The 19,448-nt window shown below is 37.0% G+C and overlaps 1 protein-coding gene across 1 annotated transcript in view; it reads right to left on the reverse strand.

The window, feature by feature from the left end:
- Window positions 1-14,634: 14,634 nt before the first annotated feature.
- The window catches only part of NID1 (nidogen 1), a 54,598-nt gene continuing 49,784 nt past the window's right edge, over window positions 14,635-19,448 (reverse strand). Inside the window, exons 18-20 of the mRNA XM_034428300.3 lie at window positions 18,814-18,937; window positions 18,390-18,502; window positions 14,635-16,775 (exon numbers count right to left, since the gene is read on the reverse strand). Coding sequence (XP_034284191.2) covers window positions 16,654-16,775; window positions 18,390-18,502; window positions 18,814-18,937 — 359 coding nt within the window. The 3' untranslated portion in view covers window positions 14,635-16,653. The remainder of the gene's footprint in view (window positions 16,776-18,389; window positions 18,503-18,813; window positions 18,938-19,448) is intronic.

Consider the following 19,448-nt stretch of genomic DNA (forward strand, 5'->3'; position numbering starts at 1 on the left):
CTGCTTTACTGTAACAAGGTCTAATGGACTTCTTCTTTCACCCAAATCACTTCAAAGCAGGGACTGCCCTAATTAAAAACCTTCTTTCTAGGCTTGAGCAGCAAATGCCATTTGAAAAGGATAACTTACTTAAGGGCAGGTTTAAATGTTTCCTCCTGGTGATTTCATTGCAGTTTTCTTGGAAATGGTATGGAAGTGACTTGTTTTGCCTTCTTACAATCTTTTGATTTCCCAGCTCTAGGATTTCCTGTAGGCCTCTCATCTGAGTATTAATCAAGCTTGATTCTGCTTGATTCAAGCAGATTGATTGCCTGATAAGGTCAGCCAGGAGGCAGTCTGAGTATGAAATTTTTAAAAAACTACAGATATTGGGGGAAAAATTCTATGTGGCCTGAGTCACATTGGCAAGGCAGAGATCAAGCAGAGTCCATTTATTGCACAATTAACACAGCACCAAATGACCCACCAATGTTGCTGGTGAAGTGCCACCCCCAGTTTTCCCTCAGTCTGAATTCCCTGGTTCCACAAACTATGTCCTAGCCAATCCACAAGGCAAAGAGGGAAGTCCCAATACCCACACAAGTACCAAGTCCACAGCACAAAGTCCAGAGTTGCAAAAATCAAAGCACAGTCCAAGAGCTTGAAGTCAAAAAGCCAAGTCCAAAATCCACAAATAATGTCCAAAATTCAGGATCACGAAACATGATCCAATATTCACAATGCAGCGTCTACGTAAGCCGGGAAGATATACATCAAAGCAAACAGATATTCCTGACAAACGCTCCTTCCCCAGTGTCCAGCTAAATTACCCCATCCCAGGTGTTCCTTGTGAGGAAGGGTGGGGCTGCTTCCTCACAAGCAACCTCGCTAACCTCTGTTCATCCACCCTCTCCAGACCCACCATGGGTCTGCTTTCCATGCCCACAGATCAGGCGTGGAGCAGCAGGTGTTCCTCAATAGAGACAATCTGTGTAGCCTGTTGTCACTGCTGACCCTCCATAGCTGATCCTCTCCATGTGGATCCCCATCCACTTGGCCACCCCTCCCAATGCTGGGGCTGAATGGCCCCAGACTACATCATCCTCAGCCCCTTCAGGGGGGGACGGTTCCAACTTCTCCTCCTCCTCCAAATGAGGATTCAACAGGGAAATTACACTATCAATGTGGAATAGAATAGAACATAATATTTATTGTAGTCAATGACCAGTCAATTTGGTCACACTTAAAGAAATAAAATCATTTGAATCTAAAAAGTTTAAATAGATCTAAACAGAGTGACCAGGATAATACCAAATCTGGAATTACCAGTTCATAGAGCATGTTGGGATAAAATGAACAGTATGTTTTAGATAGTTCTTGATTTACAACCAGTTGCATAGTGACCAAAGTTCCAACGGACCTACCTTATGACCAGATTTGAACTTGTGGTTGTTCCTTCCTGCCCCCATCACGTGACTGCACTTTGGACACTCAGCGACTGGATCGTGTTCACATGACCACGTTTTACAAAACAATCATTTTGCAGTAAACTGGCATTTTTCCCTCAGTTTTTGGCAAACTCTCTCACCGATAGCAATCCATTGGTTCACTTAAAACTGGCATTTGCTTAACAACCAGCAAATGTGTTCTATAAGCTTAATGGTTCGCTTAACAACCACTGCAAAAAAGGTTGTAAAATAAAGGACTATCCTCTAGGACCGTGATGGCGAACCTATGGCACTCTTGCCAGAGGTGGCACACAGAACCCTCTCTGTGGGCATGTGCACCATCGCCAGCTGCTCTTCCGGTTTCTGGCGTGCACATGCTGGTCTTCACGGGCCCCGGAGCACCTGAAAACGGCCTGAAAACGACCCAAAAAACAGGCCATTTTTGGGTCATTTTCCAGGCTATTTCCAGGCCATTTTTGGGCTGTTTTCTGGCCTGTTTTCAGGCCGTTTTCAGGCCATTTTCTGGGCTGTTTTCAGGCCAAAAAATGGCTTGGAAATGGCCTGAAAACAGCCCAGAAAATGACCTGAAAACAGCCACACTGGCCAGCTGGACTTCGGGTTTCCGGCGCTCCGGTGCGCACACATGCACGTACATACACATGTGTTCCGGTTTGGGCACTCGGTGCCAAAAAGGTTCACCATCACTGAACTATACTATTTAGATTTATAATTATGAATGGAAAAGAGGTGAAGAAGCAAAAGAGTTGCTAAAAACCTCTCCAGGATTAAAGGTGTAAACCTCTGAATTACATAATGCAGCTATGATGGAGCTTTATGTGGAAAAGATAAACAATAATATATATGTGGAAAAGATAAACAATAATGTATCTCCTGCTCTGCTTGCTCTAATTCTGTAAGCATATCAAGAAACAAATGGTATACTAAACTAAATCTTCTGTTTGAGACAGGCATATATACCTTTAACTTGTATTAAGTGTGGCTTGATAGTTTCTTGATGTCTGTTACCCTTCGATATCTCTGAGTTGTAATTTGAACTACAGTGCGGAAATAATGATAGAATAGCTCTTCCACTAATTAGGCTTTCACTTAGTTTGGTTATCTAGATTCAGTTTCTGAACTTTCCAATGCAACCTCTGCATTGGATGTCGCAAGAATTGCATCTACTTTCAAAAGGCATTAAATAGTGAAAGTGAGAAAGAAACTCAATTGGCAAGCGAGCAGACATTAGTAATCTGATATCAGCCACACTTGAATACAGTTGATATCTACTACATTGTAAATGCTATTTGCAATAGAGTCTGACAATCATTCTAACATTACTCCAGAGGATGGTTTTAATGGCTGTGGGTTTTTTTTTAGGAAATTGCCTTAATTTGTTTTCAGATTGTATATAGATTAGTGTCCAGTATTTTTAATGAACAGGATGTAAGAGCAGCCAATTATTAATTGCAATTAATGATTCACCTTTTAGAAAAACAACTAGGTTATGTATATAGCTGAAAAGGACACATGCGAGGTACAAATACCCATTTCTTAATTGCAAATATACCTGCATTGACATATCTAATGTGTTAAGAATCCTGCACATTCCAAAGATTTTGGATTCTGGAAGTTGTTTTATCGCAAAAGAAAATGTCAAGCCATCACTGCCATCTCTTTGATCCTCCTCATCTATCAGTTCTTATTTTATGATTTTTTTAAAAGTTGTATTATTTATTGCTTAACAAGTTTACAGAAGAGATAGAAAAATTAGAAAATAGCAATAGTAATAGTAATAGCACTTAGACTTATATACTGCTTCACAGTGCTTTACAGCCCACTCTAAATAAAAGAAAGAAAGAAAGAAAGAAAGAAAGAAAGAAAGAAAGAAAGAAAGAAAGAAAGGCATTCATAAGTGCAAAAAGAAAGAACAGAGAAGGAGGAAACTATTGATATGTCCTATATTAATCAAATGTCAAATAGATTGCTAAATTTACCTTTGGAAATAAATAATTATTGATTTTTTAGTATTACAAAAGATTGTAATATCTATACCATAAAAAACAAGCTAAGTTATTTTTTGATTAGTAGCTCAAAATGTCTTTCGCCACAAGAAAGGGAGATGATCTGTACCCACAAAGAATTACAGGTAGTCCTCAACTTACAACAGTTCATTTAATGACCATTTGATGTTACAATGGCACTGAAAAAAGTGACTTATGACCATTTTTCCTACTTGTAACTGTTGCAGCATCCCACAGTCACATGATCAAAATTCGGATACTTGACAAGTGGTTACTATTTATGATGGTTGTAGGGTACCAGGGTCATGTGATCAGCATTTGCAAGCTTCTGACAAGCAAAGTCTATTAAGAACCCAGATTCGCTTAACAACTGTGTTACTAACTTAGCAGCTACAGTGATTCACTTAACATCTGTGGTAAGAAAACTCATCAAATGAGGCAAAATTCTCTTAACAAATGTCTCACTTAGTGACATAAAGTTAGGGCTCAGTTGTGGTCTACCTGTACTGAAAGTTTTGGAAATACTACAGAAATATTCTGATCATTCTGAACTGCTCTGATTGTTATGAAATAAAGCATCCTTTAACACTTCAGAACAATCTAACATCTTAATAAATGCCAGTTCATTGAAGTTAAAAGCAAGTATTTTATGGATGTATTATTCAATTGGATTATTTAAAAAAAATTATATATCAAAACAATCTGTGAAATTGAACAAATTTCATCTCTTTGTAATCCCCCAGTATTCCTGGAAATTTTATTCCAATTTATTTATTTTTTTTAAATTATAACCAAGATTACTACCAAATGAGCCTTGGTAGTACAGTGGTCTAAGGCACCCTGTTATTAAGACCAGCTGCCTGCAATTACTGCAGGTTCGAATCTCACCAAGGCTCAAGGTTGACTCAGCCTTCCATCCTTTCTAAGGTAGGTAAATTGAGGATCCAGTTGTGGGGGTAATAAGCTGACTTTGTATAAATATACAAAAGAATGAAGGCTATTGCTTAGCGCATTGTAAGCCGCCCTGAGTCTCCGGAGAAGGGCGGCATATAAATCAAATTAAATATATATATATATATATATTAGGCAATTCCCTTCACCTCCATATTATCCAATAAGAGAACAAAGTTCATGATTCATGCTTCATAATCAGGAATGAATAGGCCTAGGGCAAACCCAGGTGGGAAGGGCTGTTTCCTAAATATTAGAGCCAGCCTTGAAGCAAATTAGAGGTATCTACGCAGCCATTTTAACCAGTGTCAAAGCTCAGATAGTCCAGATAGTAAAGGCGTTTTTGACAATGCTATGATCCAGGAAGGACGCAGTTCCCAAAAGCATGTGATGAGTCTCCAAATAGTTAGTACACATCATAAGACTGCGTAAAACACAAACTAAAACAATTATGACTGATGAAATCCTGGCTGAGTCATCCAGCTGTCAACACAATGGCATACAAGTCAGAAGAATTGCAAACAATTTTGTTTGCAAAATGTAATCCAAATTGACTAGAGAATGAGAAACCCTAATGAGCCTTAAATTTCCATCTGTAAGTAATGAATATATTAATAATATATTTAATTAATAGTAAATGAAGAGTATATAAGTTTTATTTTGAATTATATTCTATCTTAATAACAGGTAAAATAGATGGTGTGTACAAAATGGGGTTGAGGAGGGCAGTGTCTCTTAGTCTACAACAAGAGTAACATCAACAATGGCACTAATAAACACACCTTTTAGAGGAAAAATTAAAGTATTTGTTGTGGGACCACCTATTACCAAAAGATTTAGGAAACTGACATTGGAAGAATAAGCAATAAAGTAAGCAGTCACCATTTTTTAACATTAATGTCAGTGGTGGGTTTCAAAATTTTTTACTACCGGTTCTGTGGGTGTGGCTTGGTGGGCGTGGCAGGGGAAGGATACTGTAAAATCTCCATTCCCTCCCCACTCCAGGGGAAGGTTACTGCAAAATCCCCATTTCCTCCCGATCAGCTGGGACTTGGGAGGCAGAGAATAGATGGGGGCGGGGCCAGTCAGAATTTTTACTACCTGTTCTCCAAACTACTCAAAATTTCCACTACCGGTTCTCCAGAACTGGTCAGAACCTGCTGAAACCCACCTCTGATTAATGTCAAACAGCTTTTGTGTATCGTATCCAAAAAATGTACTTTTTCTAACATGATATCATTTGTGGGAATACAACTCTCATTATACCCAGCCAGCATAACCATCTGAAAAATTAAAAGTTAAGTTCTAAATACAGTTCAGCAGGTAGAATAGTTGATCCAATAAGAATTCACTGCATATCTATTTTCTATTGTGTTTATAGGATTTAAGAACATGGATAAAACTTAGCAATTCTAACACAGGCTCTTTCTTTGTGTGAAAAATAGTCTAGTTAAGCCTTGTACATTAATGAGTTCTGTGCAGTTCATACAGATATTCATCTGATTTGGAATAATGCATATATATTTTAGCTGACTGAAGTTCATTCTCCCTGCTTCAACTAAGCTCAGTTTGTCATGGTCCAAAGAGACTGTCCTGATGAAGCCAAGAGAATATAGCAGACTTATGTTTGAGGTTTTACATTATTCAGTGTGCCGGCTTCCATGCTCATCATAATGAAAAGAATGCCTGTGTCAATTATTTATGGAAGACAGCTTAGTTACGATCATTCACATGGATCATAAAATTAATTCCTTCGAACAGCAAGCTTCATTATCCAAAGCTGCCTGTGGCTAACTCAAGGCATTCAAAATATGTTCCATTTTTGTGCAATGGACACAAAAAGGAAATCACAGAGGAACTTTTAAAAGAATTATAGCAATTACTGATTCCCGCAGATGCCCAGAGATTGTATTTCTAACCAGCTTTTTTTTGTTGTTGCAATTGGCATGAATAAATGGTTGTTTACTATTAACTGTACAAAAGAGATAAGGCAAGGAACTCTTCTTATTGATAGAAACAATTCAAAACAAATCAACTTTCCCTCAAGAAGGATTCTTTATAATTGATTCCAAAGTATTATTTCAAACTTACCTGATTTGAATCTAATCTGTTTATAACTTTCTAGAACTAAAATCTTAATTAGCATTTTGCTGTTTACTAAAAAAAAAATTAAGTTCTTAAGCTTGTAATTAAGGCAGACTGACCCAGTCTTTTCAGACATATGGATCCAAGGGTTTTTAACAGCTGAAAAGTAATTAATAAGCATTTTGTGAATGTAGTTAGAAAAGGAAGTATGCAAACATGGGAGTTCATTTAGATGCCAATCATGATTTGAGCAAGATTGCTATGTCTTCATCTACCAGTACTCAAATGTACTGCCTACTGTCTTGTGGTCTCCTCATGAGAAGCAGCTGTTGGAATCACTTGTGGGCAATCTCCCATCTTCTCTTTGTCCAGAGAGGTTTGCAGAGCCAGTCTACTTGCCGATTCTTTGTTTTTCACTGTGGTTTCAGTTCTGCTTTTCTCAGCACCATTTTCAGTTGCCATTTCTTCCTCTGAAAGCTGTAACACAACTTCATAACATAAATCCCCTTCAATTGTTTTAAAATCAGTACAAAAAGTGGAGAAATGTAATAGCTATCATACTGTACCTGGTTTTCATAAAATTCACAAATAATACATTTGTATCTGAATTTGCAGACTGCAGTAGTTCATGCTATGGTAGGGGTTTAGTTTAGGGATAGGGAACTTGTACACTTCCAAATATTGATAAATTCCCAATGTTGTTCTTTTACCATTACAGATAGTCCTTACTTACAGCTATTTGTTTGGTGATCAATCAATGTTACGATAGTGCTGAAAAATTATTTATGCCCTGACTTCAGATTTAAAACTGTTGCAGTGTCCCTGCAGTCATATGATCAAAATTCGGGTGCTTGGCAACCAGTATCTTTTTATGACAGAATCTTGGAGTTATATGATTCCCATTTGCAACTTCCCAGAGGGCTTCTGATGAGCAAAGACAATGGGGGAAGCTGAATTCGGTCCATAACTACTGTGTTTTGCTTAATGACAATGGCAAAAAAGATCATAAAATCAGATGCAGCTCACTGAACAACTATTTTACTTAGGGATGAAAGGTTTGGTCCCAATTGTAGTCAAAAGTCAAGAATTATCTGTAGTCATTCTGGCTGGAATTGATAGTGGTTGGAGTCCATCAGTAAGAGCCTTGGTAGTACAGGGGTTTAAGGTACCCTGTTATTAAGCTTATTAAGACCAGCTGCCTGCAATTACTGCAGGGTTCGAATCTCGCCAAGGCTCAAGGTTGACTCAGCCTTCCATCCTTTCTAAGGTAGGTGAAATGAGGACCCAGTTTGTGGGGGCAATAAGCTGACTTTGTATAAATATACAAAAGGATGAAGGCTATTGCTGAGCACATTGTAAGCCGCCCTGAGTCTTCGGAGAAGGGCGGCATATAAATCAAATAAAAATAAAAATAAAAATTGGAGGATAGTTTTTCTATCCTAGATTTATCTAGGATAGATTTTCCACCCAAGTAATTGGAAACATTCTTCTCTTCAACATATCATTTCACACAGAACAGTTACAGGTATGGGGAAGATATTTAGTGTATAATAATTTATTCATGTTATGCACATAGGATGTATTATTTCCTTGTATTGTTTTTCAGCATTCATGCCTTGTATCCATGAATGAATCACGTGCATTCTTTTGTAGATGAGAAGTCTTCAAAGAAACATGGCTGACCTGGAACCAATGAAGTACATATTAGTTTAGTCATATGGAAACTACTGAAAATTTGTCCCTGTTTGAACTTAGAGTACTGGCCATCAGTCAGCTTAGCACAGAGAAATGCAATTGTTGCATTTCCATGTCCCAAAGGATAATATTGCAGAATTTTTCACTTCAAGGGAGCAAGATGGTATGAAGGCATTAATTAAGGCTTTCCCAGAAAAATCTCTGGAAAGGTCTAGTTCCAAGTTCTAGTATACTTGAAAAGATGGTATTCCATGGAGAAATACCCCTAGATTTTGAAACATCATATACATCTGATATGGCTAGCTCCTATCTGACAGTTTTCCCAGTTTACCCAAGAATTTGTTTTCAGACAAATATGAGATATGAGTTGGATTGATATGAAGATTGGTGAAATATCAGACAATGGTTAAAAGCTTCTTTAATACTTGTTCAGTTGAACATGATGCTTCTAAGGCAACCTTGCCCAATGGTCATACTGTACTGCAACTCTCAGAAGGTACAAGAGTGCAAAGTCTGTGCTGAAAATGCCATCATCATATTATTTAGAAAAGCTCTGTCATTCAAGACAGGTAGATCAGCAACATTAATAACAACAATATTGATAATAAAAATTGACAACAATTTTTATTATCAATATTGTTGTTATTAATGTTGCTGATGGCAACATTAGTATTTGGGAATCAACAAAACATAGTAAAAATTATTCAAGAACAACTATTTACTAATTTTGAAAAAATTATAATTTCAGATTGTAAAATGAAAAAGTCAAACTTGTCCTGGTTATGAAGATAAATAAACAGTGAAAATAAATATTCTACCAGGGACCAGGTTTTTATTTCAAATGATTCCAATGACAATTGAAGAAAAACTATTGAATGAGTGGTAGAGATTAATAACTTTGTTTTGGTTTCATTTGTAGATGGGGATTAAGAATAAGATTACCATATTTGGACTACAAAAATCTGTGTTAAAGTTTTCTGCATCTCTGTATATCGTGGTCCCCCAGATTTTTGCATCCTGACTGTAGAAATTCTAATCAGGTATAACACAAAATGGATGTCTTAGGCCTAGCAGAAATTTAAGGCAGCAATTTCCCCATTAAAACTTCTGAAATCCCACTCTAAAATGGATCCTATCTCTGCCTTCAGGTCTCCACAAGTCATGTATGGCATGCCAGAGCATGCCAAGCCAAGCCCTTTGACTTTAGACTCTTATTTGGTTACAGAAAAATGACATTAGCTCTGTCATCTCTTGAGAATGGTTTGCTTTATTGTGATGGAATAGTATTTATTTCTTCATGTCAGCCTTTTGCAAAACACACCATACTCACAAGGAAGTACTTTCTTTTATTTTTTTAGAAGCAGGATTTTCTACAAGTGATTGAAAGAAAATAAATAGGTTAAGCTGAAGAGTATAAGCAATGATCTTTATTCTTAACAATATTTCCTGAAAAACTGGAAATTCCATATGAAGTTTAATGTTCCACCAGAGTGATGGGGCTGTTTTATGTCCTCACCCTTTCTTTCACACAACAAAAGCATAGAAAGAGCAGAGGGTTTTTCTTGTGCAAACTTGTATGTTAAAAGTGAAAAGGGGCAACTTATTGGTTGCCAGGTGTCCACTATTTGAGCGGACAGTCTGCTTTTTTCACATTATGTTCACTATTTTTTTTCACAAAATAGTGGACATTTTTTTTATTCAAAAGCTTTATGATGAAATGGTACGTAATCTAAAGCTGTACAGTCTAAGAGAATAAGGATAGGAGAATCGCGTTTTGTCTTTTTTTTCATAAGTTAGAATGAGACAAAGATCAAATATCAATTGAACTTAATTCTCCGAAAAAATTAATGATGAGATTAAAATAAAAATATATTATAAAATTATGTACAGTTCACATTTTTAAAATGTATTGTAGCTTGTGTCGACTGACCTAAAATGGTGTGTTAAAATGTTTGTAAGAAAATATATAATTTAATTGTAAATTTTTAAAACATTTTTTTACTACTTAACACACACACACACACCCCGCTTGTCCGCTATTTTTTTGGAAGCAGACCTGGCAACCCTAACAAATTAAGACATTATTTATATGAGAAGAGTAATTATAGAAAAAGTGGATAGAAAACAGAGGATGTTTTAATTTCTAGAACTACAGTGCCCTCTAATGGTAGATGTGATGAAGCCTCAGCAAATAATAGGCTGCAGGCAAGTTTACATTAGCTTTTGGAAATACTAGTATCACTGAAGAGCAATAGACAGGAGCAAAATAATAATAATAAAAAGAAATGCCTCATTTCTCTGCAAAAGAGATGCAGCTTATGCATGTGTGTATAAATATTTGTTTATAAATGAGACATGAAAGAGTTAGAACAAAAGTAAAATGAAAGATTAAGTGAAGAAGACTATTCAACAGCAGCAATCATTTCATCTAAGTTAATAGCTAGAAGAGCAAGTCTTAGAAACATGGGAGACAAGCAGGAAGGCTTTACATGGACTACTGCAATCTGTCTTACAAGGGGCTGGCCTTGAAGAGAACACCGAAGGTACAAATGCTATAGAATGTAGTAGTTATATGCACTCCTGCGTGTGCACCTTACATCTCTGGTCTGTGAACTGCTTTGGTTACCAGTTTGCTTCTGCATGCAGGTCAAGATCTTGGCTGTAACTTTAAAAGTCGTTCATTGCATGAGACCAGATTATTTGATTCATTGCTTCTCCCCAGCTATACTTACCCATCCCATCAAGTCTAGCAGAGTGCAGAGAAGAGCAACAAAGATGTTTAGGGGACTGGAGGCTAAAACATATAAAAAATGGTTGCTGGAATTGGGTATGTCTAGTAGTTTAATAAAAAGAAGGACTCAGGGTGACATGATAGCAGTGTTCTGATATCTCAGGAGTTACCACAAAGAAGAGGGAGTCAAGCTATTCTCCAAAGCATCTGAAGGCAGGACAAGAAGCAATGGATAAACACTAATCAAGGAGAGAAACAACCTAGAACTAAGAAGAAATTTCCTGACAGAACAATTAACCAGTGAAACAACTTGCTTCCAGAAGTTGTGAATTCTCCAACACTGGGAGTTTTTAAGAAGAGATTGGACAACTATTTGTCTGAAATGGTATAGGGTTTCCTGCCTGAGTGGGGGTGAGGGTTGAACTAGAAGACCTTCCAACTCTGCTGTTCTGTTCTGTTCTGTTCTGTTCTGTTCTATTCTATTCTATTCTATTCTATTCTATTCTATTCTATTCTATTCTATTCTATTCTATTCTATTCTATTCTATTCTATTCTATTCTATTCTATTCTATTCTATTCTAAGGAACACTCATTTTGATCCATCTGACCCAAGGTAGAGAGCTTTTTCTGTCATTGTGCCTGTCCTTTGGAACATCTACCTGGATATTAGATTTGACTGGAGACTGGAGAACCCTGGAGACATGGTTTTGTCATCGGGTTTGGGGATCTAGATATATGGCAGTGATTGTGAGAAATTGTTATTTGATTTGTTGGTGATGACTCTGTTCTATTTTTATTTTGGCTATTGATTCTGTGCAGCTTTATAGTTATGTTTTGTGATTTTTTTCCCCCATTGTTGTTAGCCATTTAGAGTTGTGAATGTGAAGTGGGTGGCTATATAAATTGAAATCATAAAGTCGTTTTATACAAAAGGGATGTTTCCTATCAAAAACATTTGTGTCTTTTTGTGTCTTACTGTCAGCGTTCCAGAAAAACCCCAACTCCAAGTAAAGAGTCTGAAGCAAGCATTTTTCAAAGTTCTATTTACTGGAATAGGTAAACTGGCACATCTGGGAAAACCCAAAACTGAGAGGTCCGGGTTTTCCCTCAGTAAATCAAAACCCTCAAAACCATTCCTTCACTCCTCAGTCGATCATATGCTCCAATCAACCGCCGTCCCATCTTGAGACATCACTCCGACAACTCCTTCTCCAGATGCAGGATCGCCCTGACCTTGACCGACAGGAAGAATGCTATTATGTCTACAGACAACCCCTCTACTAAATCCCCCCTCCTACTTTCCTACACATGAGAAGGTGGCAGCATGGAAGCTTCCGGCCTAATATGGCTTCCAAAACTGACACTTACAACACAAAATTTTAGTCTTACACTAAAGTTGAGTCTAGTTCCCTTTCTCTTTGTGCACATGTTGTACACAAATTGTAAATCTATAATGCAGGAACTTTTAAAGAAGATAAGGTATAGCAATGGAGGTTCCAGGCAGACAAAAACATTGATAATCTATTCTGGATACAAGGCAGGTTATCTTCGAATATACTACATACAATCTAGATTAAACCTGAACCTGGTTAACTATTACTGTATACTCTATTGGAAATATTTTTGGACAAACTGGCTCCCTTGGCTAAGAAATGAAGACAAGCACCGTCCCCTAGAGCCAGACACAACTGGACAGGGGAACCCTTTATCTTTAGACTCTTATTGAGAGACAATTTTATTTTTTTTATCGTTTAATAATCTCTTGTCATTCTATCAAGTTGATGTCAAATGTATTGGGGCAAAATTGTACAATCAGAGAAATCCCAAGCAAGCAGATTTCCTATGTTAGGGTAGTTCTACAAAGGAAATTGAGATTCTTCATGATCTTGAACTCTGTGACAAGATGGTTTGTACTTCTCCAATTGTAAGAGGTGTCCTGTGGTTTAGAGCAAAGGCCAGTCTACTGCACCATCATGTTCTCACTAGCCAAGTAAATGCTTCTGGAAAGCCTATAAGCAGTGGTGGGCTGCTGGTGGTTTAACAACCAGTTCACCCAGCACCAAAAATGTGAGTGGGTGCATCCTTCCGCGCAACACGGCGATATAGGACGGGATAGCACCATGGCGGGCGGGGGCAGGCCCACCCGCAGGTCGCAACTACCGGTTTGCCCGAACTAGCAGCAGCCCACTTCTGCCTATAAGTAAGATACTCAGCCCACCTCTGCCTATAAGTAAGATACTGTGCAATAGCATCGGTTGCACCTCCCACCAACTGGTAGTAAGAACTCACCTTTTCAGCTTTTTGTTATTTTATTTCCTCAGGGGATCCCATTTCAAAAACTGAGGGAGACATGAATTCTCACAGAGCTCAAGGAAACAGCTTTATTTTTACTCCCTGCTGATGAAGCAGACTTGGAACTTCTTTTCACTGTTTTACAGCTAATGCTCTCTGTCAGAGGAGCAATAGGTGCTCGCAAACCCTTTGTAAGGTTTTAATGTGATCAATAAACCTTGATGAACATCCACTATTAGGCGATTTAAGACCTTCCTTTCCCTGTGTAGAATTGCTTGGAAAGCTACTTTTTGTAGCACAACCATAATCTATAATAGCAAAGTTGTGAGAGTTTCTGAGAAATTGCCCTCCAGTAGCCTAGCTTAAAAGGCCTTGGGAAGGCCATATGGGATAGATAATGCTTTAATTCAATCCCACAGCATCTTCTGCCTGAATTATCTGCCTTATTAGACTTACCAGTAAGGCCAGATCTGCTCATAGATCAACCTTACACATGGTTTAAAAGAACAATTAAAGGCAGGAGGAATATATTTATTGCTGTTTCTCTACAGCAGGGGTGTCAAACTGGCGGCCTGCGGGCCAGATGCGTCACGCACAGGCCACGCTCCCCCCAGCTCCGTGAAGGGAAAAAACACCGCAAAATTTCATGTGATGGCAATGTGACGCCACAAGTTTGACACCCGTGCTCTACAGCTTAACTGTTTGCACGTCTTGTCAACTATATGTTAAAACCCATATTTTATGAGCAATTGATTTTTTGCCTCCATCTCTCTACTGTATATATCTGTTATACTTGATGACAAAGTAAACTACACCAAAAAGTAGCTGCCAGAAGTACCCGCAACAAATATTTTATAAACCAGGTGACACTTTCAAACAGCATACATATAGTCCTCAACTTACAACCATAATTGAGCCCAACACTCCTGTTGCTAAGTGAGATTTTGCCCATTTATGATCTTTCTTGCCACTGTTGTTAAGTGAATTGCTGCAGTTGTTAAATTAGTGACACAGCTGTTAAGTGAATTTGGCTTCCCCATTGACTTGCATGTCAGAAGGTCACAAAATGTGATCATATGACCCTGGGACACTGCAACCGTCATAAATATGAGACAGTTGCAAAATGTCTGAATTTTGATCATGTGACTATGGGGATGCTGCAATGTAGGTAAGCGTGAAAAATGGTCATAAGTCACTTTTTTCAGTGCTGTTGTAAGTTTGAACAGTCACTAAGGAGAACTGCTGTAAATTGAGGACTATCTTTAGTGTATAAATCTCTTGTTGAAGAAACTTTCTGTTTGTTAATAGGATTGGTAGAAAATTATAAACAGAGACAGAGATCTCAACTATATGGAAACAAAAGTAATAGATGATTTGAAAAAAATAAATCTAAATCTTTCTTATAAAAAAGAATATCCAGACAAAGTGTTGTATTTCAAAGGCAATGTTTTTTTTACAAAAATTATTTTATTGGCAGCGTAAAAATTATTTGAGTACAGTGTAAACTTTTTTGTCACCTGAACTTGAAATAACACTGGTTACTGTTTTTTAAGAAGCACCTTTTGTTTGTTTCAGCAGTTGTTGTTTTTTGATTTACAGTTTCAGATATTTCTAACAGAATGAAAAAAAAATTAAATGTATTAAAGTTATACAAAAGTTATATCAAATTTAAACATTTAATATAGTATTTTATATTTCAATGATAAATATAACATGAAAATGTAATCAGAGACTTAATATCGGCTCTGCTTTCCTTACATGGAAGTCTGGTGGGCTATGATTTCTGATGCATATTTTATTTTCTTAAAAAAATAAATTGCTGCCTTTTAGAACAGCTATCTTGACAAATTTGATTTGCTTGTTGGACTGTAGATATACTTTACCGCAGCAGCAAACCTTCCTAAACCATTTGGAAATATTTTTATTAACCCACAGATTGTGGGATATAAGACTCTATTTTGTTAATTTGAAGGCCAGCAAGAGGCACAGAAAATCTACTCCTTTTTTTCTTAATATCAAGGAAATCATAGAATAAACACAGTGACTAAAGAAAATAAGTAATCTACCTAGTGGATTGTTTCACAATAGCAATTGCTCTTGCCATATGTAATTAAAAAGCAATCTAAACTGGACACAAAGAAATTACAAGTAGTCCTCATTTAGTGACTGCAATTGGTTCCAATGACTCAGTTGTTAAGTGAAATAAACAACAAGTGGACATATGACAGAAAGAAGAGAAAGACACTGCAAAGGTCGCAGCCTTCTCCTTCAGAAAGGCTGCCTCATACAGTGCCCTGTGCCTGACTTTCTTCTTTTTCCCTCTTGCAGAGAGATTGCTTAAATGAGTTATTACTGAGTTGCTTTTCTCCACAGCCCAGCACTTCCCTAAAAAGTGCTAACCCCACGTTAACATTCCATCCAATACTGGCAGTTGCTGCCTGAAACTGACTAGACTTTAATCAGTTTCTAGACTAAAGGGGTTTTTTTTTGTCATAAATGCATGCATTGGTTGGAAAATGATTTTTAATTACCATTTGTTACAATCATATTTATGAACAATCGCCATCCAAGACAGTTGCTAAACAATGACTACCTCTACTAGAAAAAATGGATATAAAATTTATTAAGTATATTTGACAAATTTTCACCTGAAATCATTTTTCCCACTGTTTAAACTTTTTGCTGTTCAGTGTAGACATCCACAAGGCCATACCAAAGAGCAAAGGAATTCTGCAATCATTTGCTAAAGGCTGTTTATTCTTCTACTGAAATTAGACAAATAACTCATATATATCTTTTTACTTCCCCTATTGCATTCTGGAAAATTAAGTTGGGGAAAAGATAGCATTAAGAGATGTTGTCAATTTTTAATATCACCCTGTTTTAATCCTTCTTAATAGAGCATCTAATATTATTTTTATTCTCAAGATTTCTGTGGAAAAGTGATTGTACTTAAGGTATTTGGCATAAAAACATGAGATTCTCTTTGGCTTAGGTAGCTGATTATCATTACAAATAAACTCCTACATTTTGGGCTTCAAGTCATTTCATTAAATTCCTTCTTGGTGTTTTACTGCCCAGCATTCAGTTGTATTAGTTATACATGAATTGCCAAAATATGATTCCATACTAAATAAACATGGATATTTAATATTTGATTCTCTTGCCTTTTGTAACAGCCTGTTACCATAATTCATACAATAACTGGTTTAGACGGTTTTATTTAACTGGCACAGTTACAGGTAGTTGTTATATTTTGTGTTCTTCTGTTTCTTTTAAAAAAGGAATGTATAACAAGTGGCTGCAGAGAAGTGCCAATATTCGATTGCAATGTGCTTCCAGCTCCAAGAAAGAGCAGTGATTATCTTAGGAATCTTTCCATTATCTTAAGGAAACTTGCTGCTTACTTAGTGGCAGTGTAGTTCCCCAGGGTGGGAGCTACAGTTTTCAGTTCCTTTCTATACAATCCACTCCAATGATGTTATCTGGGCATCGGCAAGAACGGCCTCCTGGGGTAGCCAGACATAGATGAGTACAGCCTCCATTATTCACGGAACAGTAGTTATGTCCTGCAAAATATATATGCCAGCTTAATGAATCCAAGTGCTTTATTTATTAAATAAAACCTTTTAACAATGGTGGCAAATATCTGTAGCTCAGGTGGAGGATGAGGGTGGAGGTTCATTCTCCAAGCTTGTGGATTTGTTTCGAAACGTTTCATTAACAGGTTAGGTAACAACTTCAGTGGAGTTTAGGTCCTTATAAACAGAGGAACACTGACACTGACATCCCCTAAACTCAGGGGTGCTATTCAGCAGGTTCTGGAGAACCAGTAGTGGAAATTTTGAAGTGATAACCGCCAAATATCACCTCTGGCTGGCCCCAGAGAGGGGTGGGAATGGAGATTTTGCAATATCCTTCCCCCACGAGTGGGGAGGGAATGGGGATTTTGCAGTATCCTTCCCCTGCCACGCCCACAGAACCAATAGTAAAAAAAAAAATTGAATTCCACCACTGCCTAAACTCTACTGAAGTTGTTACCTAGCCTGGTAAGAAAACATTTGGAAACCAACCCACAATCTTGGAGAACAAACCTCCATCCTTTAAACGGTTTTTGGCAAAACAAATATTAAACCAGCTTGGATATGTAAGCCACAATGTACCTTAGGATGAATCATGCATTTCCTTTACTGTCCATCTTTTGCATACAAAAGTAAGGAACTTGGTTCTTTCAGAGAATCCAGTCTAAATATCTCATAAACTGTGTGACAAACTATAATAATAATGGATTGGAAAATCTGTGTATTTGGTTAGTGAGTCACATATCACAGGGAAGGATAACTAACTTGGGTAGTTCCTTCCTAGAATTCTTTTCAGTGGTCTTGAATAATACTTGCCAAAACTCTATTTGTCAGCTCTGAAATGGCATTTTAGTCACATAAGCTGTAACCAATACTCAAATTTCCCAAATATTAACCGAGGGCTTCGTATTTGCTTCTATAATAATTTACTTCATTCAATCCACCTTCTATTTTAGCTCTTTTGCCTATTTAACAATTGCACAAAGGTAAGAAATGCCATGTTTCCCCGAAAAATAAGACCCAACTGGAAAATAAGCTCTAGCATGATTTTTCAGGATGCTCGTAATCCTGAACCCTACCCCCAAAATAAACCCCAGTTAAGATCGTCAGTCAGACAGACAGATTTTACTATAGCATTTCTCCAAAAATAAGGCCTAACCAGAAAATAAACATTAATGTGTCTTTTGCAGCACAAATTAATATAAGACCCAGTCTTAGTTTTGGGGAAACACAGTAAGATAAGCAAGGAATACGTTAAGATCTTTCTTTATTTCTAATTTCAGCAGAAAGCATGCAAACGCCTTTTATTCTTGATAGCGCTAAATTCTTGATGGCACTGATCCGTCATGAAAACTGACTGAATTGAAAAAGGATACTCTACTAAAATATATTACCAAGCAGGAAAAGATAATATTTTCTGTTTGTTTTAACTCTTCTAAAGCAATCAAAAGAAAGAAATGCAATAAGTTAATTAAATTTGTACTATTAGGAATTAGGCTGATTTTTATTGGTAGTGGAATTTCTCCAGAGAATTTTCTAAAATCCATGGTGTATCTTCTTTCCTATTTCAGCCTCTAGTTCATTATAAGTTTGCACCATTACCTGCTGGACATTGAGCCAAGGCTGTTGTTATTCCATAAAGACGAGTGCGCTTATAGGGTTGGAAGTTGTCATTCTCTTTAGAGATTGTGCGATCCACTGCTACCACAGCATCTCTATGGACATAAAATAGTGACATAAATAAAATACGAGATAATGGAGAAAGAAGGAGAGAGAAAAAATTAGACCTTAATAAACCAAAACTTGTTGGTGTGCATGCAAGCACCCACACATAGACCTCAGGAAATGTATCTAAGTTATCTGCCTGCAGTGGATGTAGCAGTTTTTAATATACAGATTTTCCCTAACAATATTTGAAGTCTTTACCACTTATATGAGGCTTGGGGGTAGGGGAGTGGAGACTATGAGTAAAGTACAAGCTTTTTTGTAAATAATATAAAACAAACAAAAAATAGGTAAATCATACCTTCTCCAGTCAGTGTAAAATAAATTCTTCCCATAGCTTGTAATGCTAAAAGGATATTGGATTCCTTCAAGGATCTTTCGACGGCTATGCTGGTTGAGATCCATACATTCTACTCTTTTGGTCCCTGCATGTGAAAAAAATAAGCTAGACTTTGCAAAAAACTGATGACCCTTTTCTTAGTAAGAAAATTTAGTATTTACTAAATTAGTATTAATTTAATATATATTCTCGGTTAAAGAAAATAACTTCTCCACATATAATTTGGACATGATTATTTGAGGATTTTTTTCCCTTTTGGATAAATACAGTGTATATACTATTGTGGCTTCCTTTTCCATTCTTCTGTATTAGCCCATATCAAAAGCTGTCCACATCTTTTCCAGACATTCATTTTGAAAATATTAATTACAAAGTTTCCTTGCTGCCGCCAAACAGTTTTGTTTTGGACACTCAAAGATCAATGTAAATAAAACAACAATTCTTAACATTTGCTTTCCTTGCCCCTTTTTGTATGCTTGAGCTATTCTAGAGCTAACCATTACCCATTACCCATCATGGGTAATTTAACATAATACTTTTTGTAACAATTGACAGTCCTGAGAATTTCAGATAGCAGACTTCCACAGCTGTGCCTT

The sequence above is a fragment of the Pantherophis guttatus genome, chromosome 1, assembly GCF_059756535.1.
Source record: "Pantherophis guttatus breed Tessera chromosome 1, ASM5975653v1, whole genome shotgun sequence".
Classification (NCBI taxonomy): domain Eukaryota; kingdom Metazoa; phylum Chordata; class Lepidosauria; order Squamata; family Colubridae; genus Pantherophis; species Pantherophis guttatus.